The 17,559-nt window shown below is 40.8% G+C and overlaps 1 protein-coding gene across 1 annotated transcript in view; it reads right to left on the bottom strand.

Moving 5' to 3' along the window:
• Nucleotides 1-14,060, bottom strand: part of LOC110497489 (guanylate cyclase soluble subunit beta-1) — a 51,107-nt gene extending 37,047 nt beyond the window's left edge. The window contains exons 1-9 of the mRNA XM_021573619.2: nucleotides 13,880-14,060; nucleotides 13,479-13,552; nucleotides 11,676-11,776; nucleotides 11,390-11,508; nucleotides 10,687-10,884; nucleotides 8,826-9,056; nucleotides 8,480-8,596; nucleotides 8,147-8,280; nucleotides 3,172-3,369 (exon numbers count right to left, since the gene is read on the bottom strand). Coding sequence (XP_021429294.1) covers nucleotides 3,172-3,369; nucleotides 8,147-8,280; nucleotides 8,480-8,596; nucleotides 8,826-9,056; nucleotides 10,687-10,884; nucleotides 11,390-11,508; nucleotides 11,676-11,776; nucleotides 13,479-13,552; nucleotides 13,880-13,882 — 1,175 coding nt within the window. The 5' untranslated portion in view covers nucleotides 13,883-14,060. The remainder of the gene's footprint in view (nucleotides 1-3,171; nucleotides 3,370-8,146; nucleotides 8,281-8,479; nucleotides 8,597-8,825; nucleotides 9,057-10,686; nucleotides 10,885-11,389; nucleotides 11,509-11,675; nucleotides 11,777-13,478; nucleotides 13,553-13,879) is intronic.
• Nucleotides 14,061-17,559: the final 3,499 nt, after the last annotated feature.

Here is a 17,559-nt window from a genome sequence, read left to right as displayed (position 1 = left end):
GATTCAATTTCAAGATCCGAGAAGACCTAATTTGGCAATAACATTTTGAATAGGGTAAATTTTTTTAACCTAAATGCTTGATAAAATTGGACTTCGGATTTTACATACAGTATCAGTCAAACATTTGGACACCTACTCATCACCTACTCATAGTGAGGACAAACTATGAAATAAAACATATGCAATCATGTTGTAACCAAAAAAGTGTTAACAAATCAAGATATTTTAGGTTCTTCAAAGTAGCCACCCTTTGCCTTTGACAGCTTTGCACACACTTGGCATTCTCTCAACCAACTTCACCTGGAATGCTTTTCCAACAGTCTTGGAGTTCACACATGCTGAGCACTTGTTGGCTGCTTTTCCTTCAATCTTTGGTCCAACTCATCCCAAACCATCTCAATTGGGTTGAGGTCGGGTGATTGTGGAGGCCAGGTTCTGATGCAGCATTCCATCACGCTCCTTATTTTTTTTAACCAGGTAGGCAAGTTGAGAACAAGTTCTCATTTACAATTGCGACCTGGCCAAGATAAAGCAAAGCAGTTCGACACATGCAACGACACAGAGTTACACATGGAGTAAAACTATCACGCCCTGACCTGAGTATTCTTTGTTTTCTTTATATATTTTGGTTAGGTCAGGGTGTGACATGGGTGATGTATGTGTTTTGTACTGTCTAGGGGTTTTGAAGGTTTATGGGATTGTTTACCATCTAGGTGTTTATGTAGGCTATGGTTGCCTAGATTGGTTCTCAATTAGAGGCAGCTGTTTATCTCTGATTGGGAACCATATTTAGGCAGCCATCTTCTTTGGGTATTTCGTGAGTTATTATCTATGTCTATGTCTAGTTGCCTGTGTCTGCACATTTTTTATATGTGTTATATCGCGTTTTGTAAGTTTGTTTCAGTGTTCTTTCTTCATTAAATATAGAACATGTATTCATATCACGCTGCGCCTTGGTCTCCTCACTACGACGATCGTGACAAAAACAAACATACAGTCAATAATACAGTAGAAACAAGTCTATATACGATGTGAGCAAATGAGGTGAGATAAGGGAGGTAAAGGCAAAAAAAGGCCATGGTGGCAAAGTAAATACAATATAGCAAGTAAAACACTGGAATGGTAGATTTGCAGTGGAAGAATGTGCAAAGTAGAAATAAATATAATGGGGTGCAAAGGAAGCAAAATAAATAAATAAATACAGTAGGGAAAGAGGTTTGGGCTAAATTATAGGTGGGCTATGTACAGGTGCAGTAATCTGTGAGCTGCTCTGACAGCTGGTGCTTAAAGCTAGTGAGGGCGATGTGTTTCCAGTTTCAGAGATTTTTGTAGTTTGTTCCAGTCATTGGCAGCAGAGAACTGGAAGGAGAGGCGGCCAAATAAATAATTGGTTTTGGGGGTGACCAGAGAGATATACCTGCTGGAGCGCGTGCTACAGGTGGGTGATGCTATGGTGACCAGCGAGCTGAGATAAGGGAGGACTTTACCTAGCAGGGTCTTGTAGATGACAAGACTTCTTGGTCAAATAGCCCTTACACAGCCTGGAGGTGTGTTTTGGGTCATTGTCCTATTGAAAAACAAATGATAGTGGGACTATGTGCAAACCAGATGGGATGGCATATCGCTGCAGAATCCTGTGGTAGCCATGCTGGTGTACCTTGAATTCTAAATAAATCTGACAGTGTCACCAGCAAAGCACCCCCACCTCCATGCTTTACGGTGGGAACCACACATGCGGAGATCATCCGTTCACCTACTCTGTGTCTCAAAAAGACAGTGGTTGAACCAAAAATCTCAAATTTGGACTCCGATCAAAGGACAGATTTCCACCAGTCTAATGTCTATTGTTTCTTGGCCCAAGCAAATAACTTATTATTCTTATTGGTGTCCTTTAGTACTGGTTTCTTTGCAGCAATTTGACCATTAAGGCCTGATTCACGCAGTCTTCTCTGAACAGTTGATGTTGAGATGTTACTTGAATGCTGAAGCATTTATTTGGGCTGCAATCTGAGGCGCAGATAACTCTAATGAACGTATCCTCCCCAGCAGAGGTAACTCTGGGTCTTCCTTTCCTGTGGTGGTCCTCTTGAGAGCCAGTTTCATCATAGCACTTGATGGTTTTTACGACTGCACTTAAAGAAACTTTCAAAGTTCTTGACGTTTTCCGGATTGACTGACCTTCATGTCTTAAAGTAGTGATGGACTGTCATTTCGCTTTGCTTATTTGAGCTGTTCTTGCCTTCTAATATGGACTTGGTCTTACCAAATAGGGCTATCTTCTGTATACCACCAGTACCCTGTTACAACACAAGTGATTGTCTAAAACTCATTAAGAAGGAAAGAAATTCCACAAATGAACTTTTAACAAGGCACACCTGTTAATTGAAATGCATTCTGGGTGATGACCTCATGAAGCTGGTTGAGAGAATTCCAAGAGTGTGCAAAGCTGTCATCAAGGCAAAGGGTGGCTACTTTGAAGAATCTTAAACAATTTTTGGTAACTACATGATTCCATACTGTGTTATTTCATAGTTTTGATGTCTTCACTATTATTTGACAATGTAGAAAATAGTGAAAATAAAGAAAAACCCTTGAATGAGTGTGCGTCCTAACTTTTGACTGGTATTTTATATGAGTTGTACCTCACACATTCATTGGCATATTGCAATAAAATAGAAAGACTGAGTTATTGACATTACATGAGGTATAATGTAGTGTAGTATATTTTATAAAAATATGTGGGTCAAGGATCAAGGGAAGCCACCCCTTTTCAGATTTTCAATGGAAGAGCGGTACATGTTCCTTCGGAGGCAATCCGCACTACTGAGCAGATTGGCGCTGCTGCGCTCAAAGTTCAAACAATTTGTGAACTTTAGGTAAATAGGTTTCACATTCACAAAAGGCATTTTGTCAGTGTAAGTTATCATTTTTGACAGTACAGTAGGAAGTTAGAGGGAGATAGACTCAGAGAAAAGTGGCCACAACAGAGCTCAGGGAGGTGGGTGGGGGGGGGGGGGTCAGAGTCAGGAGTTTAGAAAGCTACACCAAAGACTCCAACACTGCTGAAATTCTATTTGGAGTGGACCATCCCTTTACATTAAAACAAAAAAGTAAATGGGTGAAGGACGTCTATCAAACAGTGAGGGCGATGGGTTGGGAGTCTCTACGAACCTGTCCGTCTTCTTCTTCTCATCCTCCAGGGCCCGAAGGGTGTGCTGTAGACGGTCAGTCAGGATCTCCAGTTCCTGAGTCAGCTTGTACTCCTCACGGAACTGTTCTCCCAGCAGCACCAGGTCACGTGTGGCATCGTGCAGCGGGATGTCACTCAGGTAAAGGCCTCTCCGCGTCAGGTCATCCAGATTCATCACACTGAACACAGTGTTGGTGACGCATTAGAGACTGAACAGTGGTTGAACACAACTCAACAGGGGCTGTGTTCAGTAGGGACAACATATTGCATTATGATTAGCATGTATGCCCCTCTTATAAAAACTAATAATGATCATCTTATAATGATTGCGTCACAACCTGATCTGTTTCACCTGTCTTTGTGCTCGTCTCCACTCACTCCAGGTGTCGCCCATCCTCCCTATTATCCCCAGTGTATTTATACCTGTGTTCTCTGTTTGTCTGTTGCCAGTTTGTCTTGTCAAGCCTGCCAGCGTTTTTCCCATTTTTTTCCTCTAGTTTTGTCCATTCTGCCTGCCCTGACCATGAGACTGCCTGCCGTTCTGTACCTTTCGTACTGCTCTGGATTACTGACCTCTGCCTGCCCTTGACCGGTTGTTTGCCTACCCCATGTTTTTGTAATAAACTTTTGTTACCCAGATGCAGACCGTTCAAAGTCCTCTCCGGAGTTGTGATAGATTGACTAAATAAGTAATTTGGGTCCGTTGAAAATGCTATACATAAAGACATCATAAAGGCTTGTCCTCTTATGAATGCAGGAGGGTTATGCTTTTGGTTGGCATGGGACAATATCTTCATGTTGCACACCTTTTAGTTTTCTTATTAAATACTTTCAATATTTTACATGAATTCATACAATTTATAGTTGGTTTGAGGTTTTTATGTCACTAAAATGTGGAACTATTGCAATGTGAACATATTGTCCCATATACATGATGTAATTTTATTGACGGTACCTAACTAGCCCCATAAAGAGATCCAACATCTAACAAACTTTACCATGGTCAGTGTGCATTCCAAGAGAAAATTTACAAACCAATAGCCACGTGTTTGTGGGCATAACTTAAAATCAAACCCAACTCTCTGACATTTTATTTTTGGAAAATACTGACTTTATGACTCAAGTTATCCTAATTACACTTTTTAGTCACTTCTGGGACTAGAAATGGTGTACATGACTACTACCAACAGGCCGTTTACAACCAGAAAATGTGTTAACTAAATACAGTAACGGACAGTTAGAGACATAAGCCTGGTTATAAGACAACATATAAATGGATGATTTAAGTAAAGTGTTACCAAAGACTGTCCCTTTAAACAATCTGTAGCTGCTACATCCAACTAATGACTATATACAGTTGAAATCAGACGTTTACATACACTTAGGTTGGAGTCCTTTTCAATCACTCTACACATTTCTTGTTAACAAACTATAGTCTTGGCGAGTCGGTTAGAACATCTACTTTGTGCATGACAAGTCATTTTTCCAACAATTGTTTACAGACAGATTATTTCACTTATAATTCACTGTATCACAATTCCAGTGGGTCTGAAGTTATACACTAATTATAAACTAGTTATACACTAACATACACTAAGTTGACTGTGCCTTTAAACAGCTTGGAAAATTCCAGAAAATGATGTCATGGCTTTAGAAGCTTATGTTTGGCTAATTGACATAATTTGAGTCAATTGGAGGTGTACCTGTGGATGTATTTCAAGGCCTACCTTCAAACTCAGTGCCTCTTTGCTTGACATCATGGGAAAATCTAAATAAATCAGCCAAGACCTCAGAACAAAAATTGTAGACTTCCACAAGTTTGGTTCATCCTTGGGAGCAATTTCCAAATGCCTGAATGTACCCCGTTCATCTGTACAAACAATAGTACGCAAGTATAAACATCATGGGACCACCCAGCCGTCATGCCACTCAGGGAGGAGACACGATCTGCCTCCTAGAGATGAACGTACCTTGGCTGAGAAAGGTGCAAATCAATCCCAGAACAACAGCAAAGGACCTTATGAAGATGCTGGAGGAAGCAGGTACAAAATGATCTATATCCACAATAAAACGAGTCCTATAACCTGAAAGGCAGTTCAGCAAGGAAGAAGCCACTGCTCCAAAACCGCCATAAAAAAAGCCAGACTACGGCTTGCAACTGCACATGGGGACAAAGATCGTACTTTTCAGTCCTCTGGTCTGATGAAAAGAAATAGAACTGTTTGGCCATAATGACCATCGTTATGTTTGGAGGAAAAAGGGGGAGGCTTGCAAGCCGATGAACACCATCCCAACAGTGAAGCACGGGGGTGGTAGCATCATGTTGTGTGGCTGCTTTGCTGCAGGAGGGACTGGTGCACTTCACAAAATAGATGCCTTCATGAGAAAGGAAAATGATGTGAATATATTGAAGCAACATCAAGACATCAGTAAGTCAAAGCAGGAAGTTAAAGCTTGGTCGCAAATGGGTCTTCCAAATGGACAATGACCCCAAGCATACTTGGGGCAAAATGACTTAAGGACAACAAAGGCAAGGTATTGAAGTGGCCATCACAAAGCCCTGACCTCAATCCTATACAAAATTTGAGGGCAGAACTGAAAAACTATGTGCGAGCAAATAGGCCTACAAACTCGACTCCGTTACACCAGCTCTGTCAGGAGGAATGGGCTAACTTGTGGCTAAGGTGTATGTAAACTTCCGACTTCAACTGTATGCATGCATGTACAGTGCCTTGCGAAAGTATTCGGCCCCCTTGAACTTTGCGACCTTTTGCCACATTTCAGGCTTCAAACATAAAGATATAAAACTGTATTTTTTTGTGAAGAATCAACAACAAGTGGGACACAATCAAGAAGTGGAATGACATTTATTGGATATTTCAAACTTTTTTAACAAATCAAAAACTGAAAAATTGGGCGTGCAAAATTATTCAGCCCCTTTACTTTCAGTGCAGCAAACTCTCTCCAGAAGTTCAGTGAGGATCTCTCAATGATCCAATGTTGACCTAAACGACTAATGATGATAAATACAATCCACCTGTGGGTAATCAAGTCTCCGTATAAATGCACCTGCACTGTGATAGTCTCAGAGGTCCGTTAAAAGCGCAGAGAGCATCATGAAGAACAAGGAACACACCAGGCAGGTCCGAGATACTGTTGTGAAGAAGTTTAAAGCCGGATTTGGATACAAAAAGATTTCCCAAGCTTTAAACATCCCAAGGAGCACTGTGCAAGAGATAATATTGAAATGGAAGGAGTATCAGACCACTGCAAATCTACCAAGACCTGGCCGTCCCTCTAAACTTTCAGCTCATACAAGGAGAAGACTGATCAGAGATGCAGCCAAGAGGCCCATGATCACTCTGGATGAACTGCAGAGATCTACAGCTGAGGTGGGAGACTCTGTCCATAGGACAACAATCAGTCGTATATTGCACAAATCTGGCCTTTATGGAAGAGTGGCAAGAAGAAAGCCATTTCTTAAAGATATCCATAAAAAGTGTCATTTAAAGTTTGCCACAAGCCACCTGGGAGACACACCAAACATGTGGAAGAAGGTGCTCTGGTCAGATGAAACCAAAATTGAACTTTTTGGCAACAATGCAAAACGTTATGTTTGGCGTAAAAGCAACACAGCTGAACACACCATCCCCACTGTCAAACATGGTGGTGGCAGCATCATGGTTTGGGCCTGCTTTTCTTCAGCAGGGACAGGGAAGATGGTTAAAATTGATGGGAAGATGGATGGAGCCAAATACAGGACCATTCTGGAAGAAAACCTGATGGAGTCTGCAAAAGACCTGAGACTGGGACGGAGATTTGTCTTCCAACAAGACAATGATCCAAAACATAAAGCAAAATCTACAATGGAATGGTTCAAAAATAAACATATCCAGGTGTTAGAATGGCCAAGTCAAAGTCCAGACCTGAATCCAATCGAGAATCTATGGAAAGAACTGAAAACTGCTGTTCACAAATGCTCTCCATCCAACCTCACTGATTTCGAGCTGTTTTGCAAGGAGGAATGGGAAAAAATGTCAGTCTCTCGATGTGCAAAACTGATAGAGACATACCCCAAGCGACTTACAGCTGTAATCGCAGCAAAAGGTGGCTCTACAAAGTATTAACTTAAGGGGGCTGAATAATTTTGCACGCCCAATTTTTCAGTTTTTGATTTGTTAAAAAAGTTTGAAATATCCAATTTTCCACTTCATGATTGTGTCCCACTTGTTGTTGATTCTTCACAAAAAAATACAGTTTTATATCTTTATGTTTGAAGCCTGAAATGTGGCAAAAGGTCGCAAAGTTCAAGGGGGCCGAATACTTTCGCAAGGCACTGTATGTATGTATGTATGTATGCATGCATGTATGCATGTATACACTGATTCTTGAATATCACTTAAAATCCTAATGAGCTTATTTCAACTGTGACACCCTGTCAGAACCCAAATAGAACCTTGTTTTACTCCAATGTTATTAAACATTGTAAATGTAAACAAACACTGTATAGTCTCAAAACATAGTTAAAACTATATTTTTTTATATAATGGATAGTCAGTCATTGCAGCCATAGCTCTGTCTGAATCTGAGAGTAGTTACATTTTTAGATCCATCCCTCAGCTTTTTACCAAAGCAAAGGCGGGGTTAGATTTTTGTTTCCACTGTAGATTGGCCCCTTAAGACCAGACCATCTGCTGCACTACAGTAGCTGTGGTTTTGAATCCAATTTAGGTTTCACACACCAACCAAGAGACATCCATCTAGCCCAGCCCAGCCAAGTCTAGGACTACATCCCAAATGGCACCCTATTCCTGACACAGTCCACTACTTTTGACCAGGGCACATGGAAACTTATTCCCTACATAGTGCACAACTTCTGACTAGAGCTTCATGTGCCCATTTGGAACGCAGCCTAGAACAGCACATTGTTTTTGTCTAACATCACAGCAGCAGAACCTGGGAGAACAGAGGAAGAGGATGTTCTCCGCCTCGGGCAGGTAGATCATCTGTCCCTTCAGCCTCAGGCAGCTGATCTCAGCACCAGTCAGCTCATCCTCGTTCTCCGAAGTCTCCACGTTCAAGAGGCCCTCCTGGAAAGACATAATTTACACACACACACACACACAGGCAGAGACACACACAGACACACACGCATGGACACACAAGCAGCCAGGACACACAGAAAATATAAATGTAGTTTTCTATCTAGTTCCTCAATTTTTTTTGTGATGGAATTTTAACATTCAATTAAAATGCGAAAAGTTTTAGTTGTGAGTATTCTTGGCATACCTTGCTTCGCAGAACGAAGACAGTGTTGATGTGGGAGAGCATGCCTTGGAAGCTGAAGTCTATGTGTGGACGCACCAGAGAGAACACGGAGGGCAGGTTACAGATGCCTGGCTGGAGCTAAGGAATACAACAGCAAAACACTTCATAAGGGGGTCATACATACTTGTGTCTTACAATAGATTATAACCACATATTTGCATTACAACTGCAGGCTACCTGTGAAGCCCATATCTACAGTGCATTATAAACACACTCCTACTGAGTTATAATGCATTCATAATGCAGTATAAGAGTAGTTATTTACACACATAAAATCTCAATGTCCTATAGCTAAATAGACATAAACCTGCGGCAGCACACGGAAGATAGCGTTGCCGCACTGAGTAAGCATCAGGTCCCTGTCGAACATGAGGTGAAAGGGAAAGGCCTTGCAGAAGGTGTAGGGGCTGATCCGGGTCTCCTGCGTGCCGTTCTCCTCGAAGCCGTCCAGATCCTCATAGAAGGCCTCCTCCTCCGAGTCCTTCTCCTCGATCAGGAACTTGATGTGGTCACACTCCTCACTCTTGTGCTGGATCACCTGGTGAAGGAAGAATGGATTTCATAAAAGGGAGGAAGGTGCAAACATAAAATTAGAATGAGTGCATGCTATGCTTCCTGTGTTTATATCCTGCTTTACTTTATGGGGACACTCAAAATGTCCGCCAGTCCACCCATTATGGCAAGAGAGTAAGAGATACCGGTGGGTGATTGGTAAACGCATAGACATCGAAATACTGTATGTCTTTATATAAATATCTAAGGTTTGGTATGATGGTTTTAAACACAGTGATGTTCTTGTGAGGGTTACTGCCTGGCCACAACAAGTCCTTTTTAGTCTATACACTGACGTCAATGGCTTGACGCACACGGTTTCCGTGGCAACAATGAATAACACTTCCAGAAAATCTGGTGTCATATTTGCAGGGTCTGTCAATTCAGCTCCCCCATTTAATTTTACGCCTAGCTTGGGAGATAAAAAATACATGCGGACACCTATCTCTGCGATATGATTAGGATTGAAAGTAGAGTTGGCTTTCTCTGAAAATGAGGAGGTAACCTATGTGCTCAGAGACAATATTTTTGAAAGGACTATCCAAGTCTACACCAATGGTATATACTAATTCCACCTGGTGTTTGCTGCATGGACTACTATGCTATAAAGAAGGTACATAACTTAATCACATATTCCTAGCTTTAAAACTATCATGACACTTATATCAGTCTAATAATGGTTAGACACTTTAAAATACAGTATCTTACACTATAACTACTAGCTACTTGGTAGTTGTATTACGTCACCTTCTGAGTGTACTAACATTCTGCCCCTTTCATAGACATCTGACCCAAGTCAACAGAGACCCACCAGCATCTCAGATCAAAAACTGCCCACTGAGTGACCAACACTAGCAGTTGCTCAGACCCAAACAACTCCTGAATGGAGAGGGGCATTTGAAAGTCGGCCACTGTCCCATTTTGGACTGAAGGTAAGAACCCCAAGCAGCACAGAATCCAAATAACTTCCAAGGCACACAAAAAACAGTGCCCGAGTTAGGTCTAGCAGTAGTTAGCATTGGCTCGCAAAACTACCTATAACTTCCTTCATACTGAATACAGAGACATATAAATGGTATCCACGAGTTCATCTGACTCTGGGGAAGTAGATAAGGGTAAGTAGATAAGGGGCCTCATTGCCAAAATCCCAAACTATCCCTTTAACTTTCCAGGACATAGACATGTCTTATATGGCCAGAAAGCTTACATTCTTGTTAATATAACTGCACTACCCAATTTACAGTAGCTATTAAAGTAAAAAAAATGCTATTGTTTGAGAATAGTGCACAACAACAAACTTGTATCACAGCAACTGGTTTTATACATTCACCTCTGAAGGTAAATAATGTACTTACGTTCAGTGATCTTATGCTGATTTGTCATCCTGAGGGTCCCAGAGATAAAACGTAGCATAGTTTTGTTTGATAAAATACATTTTTTAATTCAAAAGTAGAAAATGGCTTCTACAGTTTGAACCCCTGCTGCCTCTACATTAATTTCACATTTCTACAAACTTCAAAGTGTTTCCTTTCAAATGGCATCAAGATGTCATTTTAGGCTTTTTTTTTAAAGGCTTTTAAGTAATAATAGTTATTATTTTATTTTAAACAGCACACCTTCATTTCTATTTCTGTGCCGTGGATCTGTTGGGCCACCGTCTTGATGATGCCGATCACAATGTCCTGGAGCCCCTCCCTCTCCGAGTAGTAGTGCAGGATCAGATTGTTGCCCTTCTCCGCGTCTGTGCAGCGGAAGGACGGAGCCCTCATCCCAGGGTAGATGGTACCTAGGTGGTCGTGGAGGGCATCCAGATTCTGTATGGGGGTTGCATAAATGATTGAAATAGTAGTTTCTCTCCATTAAGATTCCATTTAGACTGGTCCCATATCAGTTTGTGTTATATAGCCAACTCCTGTGGTCATTGTCATACCAAACACCATAGGAGTTGGCTACACAGCATAAACTGATCTGGGAGCAGGCAAGGCAGGCCTAAAGCAAGCCTTTAGAACAAGGTTACATAACTCCAGTCCTCACTCCTTTATCTCTGTTTCAACCCAAAGTGAAGCCCTACATTTTGTATTTGTAAACAGAGGGTTCGGTCTTGGCAAATCAAACTGCCACTGTCCTATTTGAATTACATGGTCAACTCCCCCATATCCAAAGACGAGGGGGCGGTCACAGAATTGTTTCGGCACTGTACAATTGAAATATAGGTCATATTTAACTTACGTTGAAGCATTCATGACATTGAAGAGGACATTGTTTTACATGAGTATCTGTTAACTGAAGAAAGATTAAGAAGGGAACTGGAGTGCTTACCTGCAAGAATTCACGGACATTGGAGCCTAAAACACGCAGGATGGTGTCATACCCTGATTCTTGGCAAAACTCAAAAAACATCTTCCCAAACATCTGTAGGATACACCCTGCATCAATCTCTGCAAGATAAAAAAAATACACCATCTCAGTCCCATTGGTAACACTTTTAAATAAGTTACCCTTTATAAAGGGTAGCATATTTTAAAGTGATGCCATACAATTATGTTAGGAATAAACTGGTTCAAGTAAAGCATCTTGCATTTCAAAACATGATTAAAAAACGTACTGAGAACTTTGCTTGCAGCAGCAACAAGGTCATATGTTTTGGCATCTTCATATATGATTCTGACAAGGAACTGACCCTCTACATCGAGTTGTGCCTCCCTTCTGATAACAGGAAAGAAGAAAATGCAATTATTAGATATCATATTAACATGTGATTATTACCTATGTAATAAAGAGGCAGTTGACAAGAGCATACGACAACATATTCGCTTGTCCTCTATAGTATCCATTAAAACAAGCTTCATAACATTGTATGCCATTGTTTATGCCTATGGCTGATGTTATAACATCTTAAATAGCTGTTATAAAAGCCTTAAATGAATCATACATAAGGATCCTTCAGTAAAGTGATAGCTACACTTATTTGGTCCAAACAAAAACAATCAGTATCACTTTACTTTATGGGGGTATACATAAGGCATTCATAACAACATTATGAAAACAGTCATGACACCTTCATGAATGTTGCAGTACCCTTAATCTACCTTTGAGCACTAACTGCATCGTAGGATTATCTATATTTAGAAGTTACAATGAGAAAATGTATTTGGCATGCTAATAAATAAGCCTGTTATATATCCTAATGAGGTCTATTTGACCTGATTACCGAATTGATCTGAGAAAAAAATACTGATTTGCTGTGCTGGCTAGCAACCACTTTCTCTGAGCATGTGATCTGCTGAACAAACATAAAAATGTAGTGAAAATAAGAATTACTTTTTCAATTGCTCTGAGATGCAAGATCTGAAAATAAAACCTAGCTTGAATATTTACGCATGTAATAATGTTGAATTACGTCAGCCAAGATAAGGTTGAGAAATATTGCAGCACAATGTTTTTGGGCGATAAAAATGACCAGAATCCTCAAAACACGTTTTTCGGAGAGGCAGCTATGCCTCTGTTCTTATAGGATAGGATGGGATGGAAGTCTAGGTCCTGGAACAGCAAAGACTGAGGAAGAAAAATAAACTTGGATCTTGCCAAATATTTGAGCACTTTGTTATCATAATGCAACAACCTCCCTTTATCACCACTATTGGAAAGCTAATGAAAATGAAATGATGAGTAAAAATATGGCTCGCCTTATAGTGGTGTCATTTAATAATGAATTGATGAATTATATATATAGTTTTCTTTTATGTTTGCTGGTGATTTATGGTGATTTATGGTCACATGGTATAAGTTAGATAGGCCCACTATATCTGCTGGTCATGACATGGCCATTCGTTATCCACTTTGTCTAGCAATAGGGGGAGATTATTGATTTCAAAACTATAATATGGTTAATTGACATATTTTTGCATTATTATCCATGTCATATTGGTAGGTTACATAAAGGTGTGGTCAAGACAATGTAGTAAACACAATTAAAGTGTAATAACTTAAATTAAAATGTAAAGTAAGCAATTGTTATTACATAGTAATTAGTTAAGCAGTAGTGTAATTTGTATGTATTAAGTAACATTAAGGCAGTTATCTACAATTTAAAATCGTACATTTCATAAAACTTTTCACAACACATTGTCTGCCCTCAAGCCACTAAGCTACTCTCCTACCACATATCTACAATACAAAATCTATGCGTTCATGTGTGTAAAGTGTGTTACTACAATGCTGCTACACACAGTTATAGGAACAACTTAATGTGTTACTAACATATCTATCTACTGAACATACCTGCTGATTCCTTGTTTTGCATTTTGCAACATGGTCACATTTAGGTTTATTTTCACTTTCTGCTTTGAATTATGGTATGCAAATGCCCTGTGTCAATCACAAATACAAAACAAATCTTTGAACTCACTTGATGTCTTCCCACACGTCTTCGCCATAATTTCGTAATACAAGTAGTTCCAAGGCGTGATTGACAAAACCATACTAAAAACGGATATAAAACAGAAATAGAGAAACATAAATCAGAAAATACAAGTATGTCAAAAATGTAGAGTGATGATAGTGTTATGATTCCACTGTAAATTGGAATGACTTGTTCAACAGCAAATAATGTTTTCATTGATGCAACATGAATATTAGAACGATAAAATCGCACTCGCATCACGAATTTCAGTGTTAATTTACAGTGAACAGATATTGTAGCCATAGGCTGATAGCTCGTTCTCATACGGGAAAACGCACCACTACACATCAAAATAACCATGGAAATCAAATGTCGCCGTGAAATCTAATATGTTGATGTTTACATACCATTTTTACGACCAGTTCTTCACGATTCCTTATCAATGTAAACTGTTATGTCTAAATCAACACGGCACCTTCACAGTTTGCAGATGTTACGTTGCGGCTCCATTCTTGAAAACATTCTTCATCAAATTGACATCGAATGTGTCCAATGGGAGCTCAAGGACAAAAATACTCACTCGGCAACTGACCACTGAGGAAGAAATTAGGGTTGCTCGCTGAAGACAGCGTTGTTTATGAAAACAGTACCATCAAACGTTATTATACAGTGTAAAAGAAAGACTACGCAACGAAACCAACCTATTTAAATGCCACAATCAAATGATATAAACAAATCCTAGGTAGAATAGATTATAAACTGGGTGGTTCTAGCCCTGAATGCTGATTGGCTGTATATCAGACCGTATACCACAGGTATGACAAAACATGTATTTTTACTGCTCTAATTACGCTGGTAACCAGTTTATAAGGCACCTCGGGGGTTTGCGATATATGGCCAATATACCACGGCTAAAAGCTTTATCCAGGCACTCCGCGTTGCGTCGTGCTGGAACAGCCCTTAGCCGTGGTATATTGGCCATATACCACACCCCTGAGGTGCCTTATTGCTTAACTATATCATGACATTGTTGAATACTCGTTTCTGATTGTCTTGCAGGGAATTATAGGGTGTGCATTATTTCCCTATAATGCACAGTATACTCGAGAATCACGTAATAAGGAATTATCTTCAACCACACCCACTAAACACATTTTCTTTCTTATTGACCCCAATTGTAAAAGAGCCAACTCTTTTACAATGGTTAATAGTTATACAGAAATAACAAAACATGCCGAAAAGCTACTGTGTTGTTCAATGTACATGTAACCAGAAATGTCCCTGTCCCTGACTATCTTTTTTGCCTTCCTGTGACATCACGTGTTGCAGGTGTCCTGGAGGACAGGTAGTTTGCCCCCTGTGATGCGTTGTGCAGACCGCACCACCCTCTGGAGAGCCCTGGGGTTGTGGGGGGGTGCAGTTACCGTACCAAGCGGTGACACAGCCCGATAGGATGCTCTCAATTGTGCACCTGTAAAAGTTAGTGAGGGTTTTCGGTGACAAGCCACATTTTTTCAGCCTCCTGAGGTTGAAGAGGCGCTGTTGCGCCTTCTTCACCACACTGTCTGTTCGTGGACCATTTCAGTTTGTCGATGATATGTACACAGAGGAACTTAAAACTTTCCACCTTCTCCACTGTTGTCCCGTCAATGTGGATAGGGGGGTGCTCCCTTTGCTGTTTCCTGAAGTCCATGATCATCTCTTTTGTTTTGCTGATATTGAGTGAGAGGATATTTTCCTGACACCGCACTCTGAGTGCCCTCACCTCCCCCCTTTAGGCTGTCTAGTTGTTGTTAGTAATCAAGTCTGCCACTGCAGTGTCGTCTGCAAACATGAGTTGGAGGTGTGCATGGCCACGCAGTCGTGGGTAAACAGGGAGTACAGTAGCAGGGCTGAGAACGCACCCTTGTGGGGCCTCAGTGTTGAGGATCAGCGGACTGGAGATGTTGTTTCTTACCTTCACCACATGGAGGCGGCCAATTAGGAAGTCCAGGACCCAAATGCACAGGGCAGGGTCGAGAGCCAGAGTCTCAAGTTTAATGATGAGCTGAGGGTACTATGGTGTTGAATGCTGAACTGTAGTCAATGAACAACATTCTTACATAGGTATCCCTCTTGTCCAGATGGGATAGGGATAGGGATAGTGATGGTGATTGCATCGTCTGTGGACCTATTGGGGCGGTAAGCAAATTGAAGTGGGTCTATGGTAACAGGTAGCATGAAGGTGATATGATCCTTGACTAGTCTCTCAAAGCACTTCATGATGACAGAAGTGAGTGCTGCGAGGCAATAGTCATTTAGTTCAGGTACCTTAGCTTTCTTGGGAACAGGAACAATGGTGGCCATCTTGAAGCATGTGGGGACAGCAGACTGGGATAGGGATTGATTGAATATGTCAGTAAACACACCAGCCAGCTGGTCTGAGCATGCTCTGAGGACGCGGCTAGGGATGCCGTCTGGCCCGGCAGCCCTGCATGGGTTAACACGTTTAAATGTTTTATTCACGTCGGCCACGGAGAAGGAGAACCCACGGTCTTTGGTAGCGGGCCATGTTGGTGGCACTGTATTGTCCTCAAAGCACGCAAAGAAGTTGTTTAATTAGTCTGGGAGCAAGATGTTGATGTCTGCAATGGGGCTGGTTTTCTTTTTGTAATCCGTGATAGTCTGTAGACCCTGCCACATACAGTTGAAGTCCGAAGTTTACGTACACCTTAGCCAAATACATTTAAACTCAGTTTTTCACAATTCCTGACATTTAATCCTAGTAAAAGTCCCTGTCTTAGGTCAGTTAGGATCACCCCTTTATTTTAAGAATGTGAAATGTCCGATTAATAGTAGAGAGAATTATTTATTTAAGCTTTTATTTATTTAATCACATTTCCAGTGGGTCAGAAATTTACATATACTAATTGAGTGTTTGGTAGCATTGCCTTTAAATTGTTCAACTTGGGTCAAACATTTTGGGTAGAAACAAGCTTCCAACAATGAGTTGAATTTTGTCCCATTCCTCCTGACAGAGCTGGTGTAACTGAGTCAGGTTTGTAGGCCTCCTTGCTCGCACACGCTTTTTCAGTTCTGCCCACAAATTATCTATAGGATTGAGGTCAGGGCTTTTTGATGGCCACTCCAATACCTGGACTTTGTTGTCCTTAAGCCATTTTGCCACAACTTTGGAAGTATGCTTGGGGTCATTATCCATTTGGAGACCCATTTACGACCAAGCTTTAACTTCCTGACTGATGTCTAGAGATGTTGCTTCAATATATCCACATAACTTTCATTTCTCATGATGCCATCAATTTTGTGAAGTGCACCAGTCCCTCCTGCAGCAAAGCAGCCCCACAACATGATGCTGCCACCCCCGTGCTTCACTGTTGGGATGGTGTTCTTCTGCTTGCAAGCTTCCCCCTTTTTCTTTTTTTATTTGTTTGACACTTTTTTGGTTCCTACATGATTCCATATGTGTTATTTCATAGTTTTTATGTCTTTACCATTATTCTACAATGTAGAAAATAGTAAAAACATAGAAAAACCCTTGAATGAGTAGGTGTGTCTGTGTACTGTATATGTTATATATTTTGGGCTCCCGAGTGGGGGCCCATCTCAGTGCTAGAGGCGTCACTACAGTCCCTGGTTCGAATCCAGACTATCACATCCGGCCGTGATTGGGAGTCCCATAGGGCGGCACACAATTGGCCCAGCGTCGTCTGGGTTTGGTCGTGGTAGGCCGTCATTGTAAATAAGAATTTGTTCTTAACAGACTTGCCTAGTTCAATAAATATTTGTCTAATAAATATTTGTCTAAATATTTGTCTAAAGGTTCAATAAATATTTGTCTAGTGTTTAGATATAAGCCTATACTTATCATGTCACATGTCCTCTTTGAAGCAAACATTTGATCAAATGTCCACTAATAAAAGCATTTATTACTGTTTTTAGATCGATTGTAGATCTTTTAAGATGTTCCAAAAAGGACAAAGAAAGAACACAATCGCCGTCGTTTAGTCAAAGCTGCTGTGCTGTTGCACTGGTTTTGACTCACAGGTCAACTTGGATGGGCCTTGTATTTTCAGTACACTGCACAAAA

Source organism: Oncorhynchus mykiss, chromosome 19 (genome assembly GCF_013265735.2).
Source record: "Oncorhynchus mykiss isolate Arlee chromosome 19, USDA_OmykA_1.1, whole genome shotgun sequence".
In the NCBI taxonomy this organism is placed as follows: domain Eukaryota; kingdom Metazoa; phylum Chordata; class Actinopteri; order Salmoniformes; family Salmonidae; genus Oncorhynchus; species Oncorhynchus mykiss.
Note: the sequence above shows the minus strand (reverse complement) of the source record. Positions and strands in the feature narration are given on the sequence as shown.